The 6,381-nt window shown below is 31.8% G+C and overlaps 1 protein-coding gene across 1 annotated transcript in view; it reads left to right on the forward strand.

Moving 5' to 3' along the window:
• Nucleotides 1-2,607, forward strand: part of LOC117100722 (CMP-N-acetylneuraminate-poly-alpha-2,8-sialyltransferase-like) — a 29,020-nt gene extending 26,413 nt beyond the window's left edge. The window contains exon 6 of the mRNA XM_033240514.1: nt 2,511-2,607. Within this exon, the coding sequence (XP_033096405.1) occupies nt 2,511-2,607 (97 nt within the window). The remainder of the gene's footprint in view (nt 1-2,510) is intronic.
• The last annotated feature ends 3,774 nt before the right edge of the window (nt 2,608-6,381 follow it).

Genomic DNA, 6,381 nt, shown 5'->3' on the forward strand with positions numbered 1-6,381 from the left:
ATATAAACTTGTTTACTTTATACTTTTATTCCAATTACATTTTGTTTTGTATAGTCATTGTGACCAAATTCCGATTTTCATAGATTAGATATAAAAATTTATGTATAAAATAAATGCATCTCTCTCACAAAACAATTTTCATCATAGGTCCGCTATAAGAAATTGTTAGTCTTTCAAGTAAGCGTTTTCTGTAAAACCTACGAAGTTTCAAGCTACTAACAATGGTATTCCCATGATTTTGAAAAGGGAGGTTCTGGTTTACAAAAGGCTAGGGAGGCCCGGGAGCATATAGTCCAGTTCCTAAGCCTACAAAAAATGGGGGGTTGTTACACCAGTGGATACAAATTTGCCATTATGCATGGTGATAGGGCATGATGTTGGGATACCAAAACCAAGTTATTGGAAATCTGATTTGACCTCTGTGACCTTTGACTTCAATTTTAATATTTTTATTGAAAAAACATGAAATTGTCATATCTCTGTAACGCTTTGGGCTATTGAGGTAATTTTCATGCCAAATTGCTCAGAACACATATATTTATATTTGCTCTAATACAACCTTTTGCATGAAACCCAATGCTTAATGTGATTTTTCATAAAAATCATGTTTTTGGGAAAAAATATGAAATTGTCATATCTCTGCAACGCCTACGTCTATAGAAATCATTTTGGTGCTAAATTGTTCAGAAAACATACATTTATATTTGCTCTAATACAACTTTTTTCCATGAAAACCAATACTTACTGAGAAATTCTTTAAAATCATGTTTTTGGGCAAATATAGGTAAAAAATTATATTTCTGAAAAATACAGTTCATTATTAGGCCTTGGCATATATTTATTGAGATGATACAAAATCCAAGTTACTGGAAATTGGATTTGACCTATGTGACCTATGACCTCAATTTATGTTTTTTATTGAAAAAGAAAGAAATTGCCTTATCTCTGTACTACTTTGATCTATAATATTTTAATTCAGGAAAATGCAGTTAATCATTAGGCCTTGATGTTACAGCAGTGACCTTTGGCATAGTGGTAGAAAACATTGTAGGGGTACAAACTCCAATTCACTGTTAATCTGATTTGACCTATGAGACCTTTGACCTCATTTTTAATGTTTTTTTATTGAAAAAAAATATGAAATTGCCATATCTGTAATACTTTGGTCTATTGAAATGATTTTTGTGTCAAATTTATATTCGCTGTAATACAAAATTTTCCATGAAAACTAATGCTTACTGAGAATTTCTTTAAAATTATGGTTTTGGGCAAATAATATGAAAATTCCATATTTCTGAAAAATACAGTTAATTATTAGGCATTAGCATACTGTATGTTTATTGAGATGTTACAATACAATAGTGACTTTGGCATAGTGGTAGAGCACATTGTAGGGTACAAAATCCAAGTTACTGGAAATATGATTTTACCTCTGTAATAATTTATTGAAAAAACATGATATTGCCATATCTCTAACACGTTGGTCTATTAAAATGATTTTGGTGTCAATTTATTTGCTATTACAAATTTTAACCTAATGCCTACTAAGAAATTCTTTAAAATCATGTTTTGGGCAAATTAAATATATGAAGAGCCATATTTCTGCAAAGTACTGTATGTTAAATCAGATATTTAGGTCTTGATATAGCATATTAAAATATTCCCAGTATTATATTTTTAGAAAAAAAAATCAAAATTTACACAATCATTGTCTTCTTCCATTAATCATATACGAATCTATAATGATGGAGAATGATAAATGATGATAACTTATGAAGCTGAATGGTGAAAAAATGATGGCGACGATAATAGAAAATTAATGGATGATGATAGTGATGGAGGATTACGATAATACTGAATTATTCCGATAATGATGATGTTGTAATGTTGATAGAAGATGACAATATTGAATGATGATGGATTTGATTTGATGGATGACGGTAGTAGATGATTGTGACAATGATGATACAGTAAAAAGTGATGATTATGATAGGGATTATAATGGTGCTGTGGAATAATATAGAAAATAATGATTAGGAAGATGATTGTAATAATTATGATTACATGATCATGATGATAATGACAATGATGATAAAGGATGAAAATTGTTGATAGTACGATAATGGAGAACGGTGATAGGTGATGATGATAAAGTATGATGGTAATAATAGAAAATTACACAAAAACTGTGTTAGTGATGCAGTATGTCAAAATATATACGATGGGAGAGTGATTTAGGGAGTTGTTGATGATAATAATGGATGATAATGATTATGATGATGATTCTGATTCTGACTACTCTGTGTAATGTAATGTTTTTTTTTGGTATCATAACATTATGAGTGAAGAAAATAATCGATTTAGTATAATAGTTGATGGATATTATGAATAGAATTGATTACAGTATATTACTTTAAAATCATTGTATTTGAATTTTAAAGATGTTTTCGTATTATCATCCTATTAAGATACAATGATTGACTAATCATGAATTATTTGTTATTTTACAGGATCTGGGGCATTTCTAATCCTTCGTCAGGTCTGTATCTTTATACGGTAGCTGCATCCATGTGTGAAAGCGTCTACCACGCTTTCTTAAAATGTTAGCGCCACGCTAAGAAACTATGTAAGTATGTTTTATTCAAAACCTTACAACAATAAATACCAAAGTGTCGAAATGCAGGCAGTTCCACAATGTTCCCACGGGGAACAGTACTTGTTCAATCGCAAATCATGAGGCTGCAATGTAAGCCCGACTGCAGAATCTCTTTTTATTTTATTTATTTATAACTTATGCCAGGATAACATTTCAGTAATATACACCATACATGGCATATATATACTGTTTTTAAAATGGTCCTGGTATCTAATGCAACTACCATAATTAACACAAAATTAAATAAGTGAAAGTCAATGATTATCACCTTTTTCCCCACAATGAATAAATCTTTTTATTTTATTTATTCATTTTTTTAAATTTTTTACTCATTGACCATTTATTCTATTGAATTATATTGTGAAGATCGTTGAGGAATTTAGAATTTTAGTGCGATTTGAAACAACTATTACTCGGAGTTCTAACACTTGGCACCTGCTATTTTAAAGGATACGGACATTTTTCCAAGTTTTGCTTTTTGTATAACAACATTTAAAGTGTTGGTATTTCGAGTGTCATAATTATGTTGTTCAACTGCTAATTCAATCAATTTATAATGAACGTAGCCAAAATTCTTAGTTAATATGCGGGCGCATCTCTTTTGCAACCTTTTAATCACATTCTGTTCTTGTTAGATGTATTACTACCCCACACTGTGATGGCATAGTCACTGGTTGATTGTATTGTAAATTTGTATAACTTACCGTACCGTATCTAATAGTGATTTTTGAATAAATTTACCCAACTATCCAAGGAACATAACTTTGTAACCTAACTTTTTGCTTACGAGTGAAACATGATCATTCCATGTTAAATTCTCATCGAGCTGTACTCCAAGATATCTTACAGTTCAAACTTGTTCTAATTGATTATTATTAATAGGCCTATGTATTTTAATTTTATCTGAAGATGAAATTTTACTACAACTGAATAGCATTGTCTTGCTTTTGACTGAATTAATTGTGACATTGTAATCTTAATACCATTAGTTGACATTGTCCATTTTTTGTAGGTCTGTATTAATTTCCTCAATAGATTCCGGACTTACACACCACAATATCATCAGCAAAAATGATACAACTTCCCGAGTGAATGGCCTGGGAAATGTCATTAATAAATAATTTATGTCATTAATAAATGATTTATATCATTTGGCTGAGACCCTGTTTAATTTATACAAACGATTAATTTTCTATTTGTTAGGTAGTTTTCAGAACAGAACTTAGGATTAAATCAATACATGTTAAGGAGAAGAGATTTTGCCCACGTCTGAAAATAAATGTTTTTCAGGAAGATCCTTAGGATTAAATCAATAAATGTTGAGGAGGAAGATCCCGTTTCTCTGGTTGGTTTAAGGATTAATTGTGTTAATGAAGACATATTCTCAATGATTTATAGGATTATTTGATAAGTCAATGTCAAGGCTATACTTAATATTAAAATCACCAAGTAAAATCATTTCACTTGGTTCAAGTGTTGCATGTTCAATCACATCGAGCATACAATCAAAGTATTCACTAGTTGCATCAGGTGGTCGGTATAAACAACATATATAAAAGTTTTTTAAATTTCTCAAATTAAGCTCAATCTTTAACTTGATGGGTGGAGCTTAAATCATTTCTCAATTTATAGTTAATGCCATCTTTGATAAAAATACAAACTCCCCGCCCCCATTCATTAGGCACAATACTATAGTTCTCAATATTAACTAATAGGCCTATATCAATGTCTTCTGAAAGCCATGTCTCAGATAAACATAGAATATCAATATTTAGTTTCTGAACCAGTATTCTAATTTCATCCATTTTATTAATTATACTTCTCGTGTTTAAATGGGTTATACTCAATCCATTTGCCCTATTTAATTTACCAGCGATCTGAAACAACCCTGTTAACTTGTGTCTTCTTGCACCCCCTTTGGATGTGTCCGTATCTCCCACAGTTATAGCATTTTGGTCCCACGTGTAATATTGTCGTTGTAGTTGGAAGCGTGTTCTCCGAAAGGGTCTATTTCAAGGAGTATGTGGTGGTTCTCGGGTATACTGTTAGAGTAAAAGGTTACTAATTAGCAGGCGATTTACTCCAAGTGGAGAAAGGTGGAGACCATCATTGCAAAAAAGAGAGCCACCTGGAGTTTTGTTACAAAACCGGAAGTTCCCGTCATTATCAATGAAGAAAACTTTATTGTCATCTGCTGAAGTTTTCAGGATGTCATTAATAGAGTTATGTTTTATGCGATCTACCCTATTATCCAATCTAGGGAGAATGTTAGAGATTAAAACAAACCCAATGGTATTAATTGGGCGACCCAAACTACTTGTACAGCGGGTTTGATTTGACCTCAGTTCGCTGCTTTCGTGATAGCTGGCTAGCAAATGATAAAAAGTGGCAAAAACGTTTCCATTTATTTAATACTACCCCCTTCATAACATGTAGGCCTACTTGCATTTGCTTTGTGGCAGAGGATATGTCTTGAATCATAGAATCTCCAAAAAGTAGATTTCTCTTACTATCACTCTTCTGCTGTGATTGGTGTAATGGATTTTGTTGATGCGTTAGTTGAGGTTCCTTTGTTTTGTTTTTGTTTGTGCTTGAAAATCTGATGTATTAATTTGTGTGGCCTTTTAGCTTCATATGCTTATTCTTTAGCATCAGTATTTCAACATTTTCATTTAAAGTAAAATTTTAACTGACTGTTGTAATGATTTCATTTCTTTCTCAATTGCTTTTACTTTATCATTATTTTTATTATCTCCTTGTAATTTAGTATTTTCACTTCTTATTTGGTTAAAACTTGTGATACATTTACGTTACTTTTTTAATTTTTAAACTTCGTTAGTGAGCTTATTATTCTATTTTGTTAGGTCCTCGTTTTCTTTTTGTAAAACTTCAATTTATTTGTATTTCTGTGTACAGTTTTTCGAGTAGGAATTTTACAATCGTGTTGAATTTCAGTTTGAATTGTGTTATCCTCTTTGTCCTGTATAGGCAAAGTCTGTGTATACAAGCTATGGCTTTCGTCGGTGTCTTGGTCACAATCATCTAATACTACATCGCTAACATTGACATTTTCGTCATATTTTTAAAGATTTTTTTTGCTTCATTTTCGGTGGCAAAAGATTCGTAGATAGCCCCTGGGAAACGGGTGTTGATTATGCATTCAGGCCAACTTGTAACAATTCCCGTATTCTTACCCATCTACTGCATATAATATTTCTTCTATGATCTCTCTGTCATCGTATATAATGGACGGAAAAAGGAACATAAAAGTCTCGCCAAATGCGATTGACAGCTATAAAATGACAGTGCTATATGTACAGGTGTACACTACAATAGAATGTTATCGCCTTTCCTTTGTTTTTTGTTTACTTGTTTCCCAAGAGAGTCTTCGATAGTCTGATCCTCCTGGAATGAGGCCAAGCAAAACGATGCTTATAGGCCCCTCGAAAAAAAACAGCATATTTAAAATTTAACATAGGGCGCAAATTTGATCGGATGGTCAGCCAAACGTACTTCGATTGCAGATTTAAATAAATTAATTGAACTAGAGTTAACGTCGTCTTCATTCAATAAAGAATTCCACAGCCGGACTGACCTAAATGAAAAAGCACGACTTCTAATAAGTGTCCTACAGCGCTGATGTTTAATCTTAAAGGAGTGACCTCTAGTTCTAGCACTTTTATCAAACTCAAAAAATAAATCACCCGAAACCCTATCAATTCCAT

This window comes from Anneissia japonica, unplaced genomic scaffold (genome assembly GCF_011630105.1).
Source record: "Anneissia japonica isolate Jap-2015-1 unplaced genomic scaffold, ASM1163010v1 scaffold1430_len515961_cov162, whole genome shotgun sequence".
Taxonomy (NCBI): domain Eukaryota; kingdom Metazoa; phylum Echinodermata; class Crinoidea; order Comatulida; family Comatulidae; genus Anneissia; species Anneissia japonica.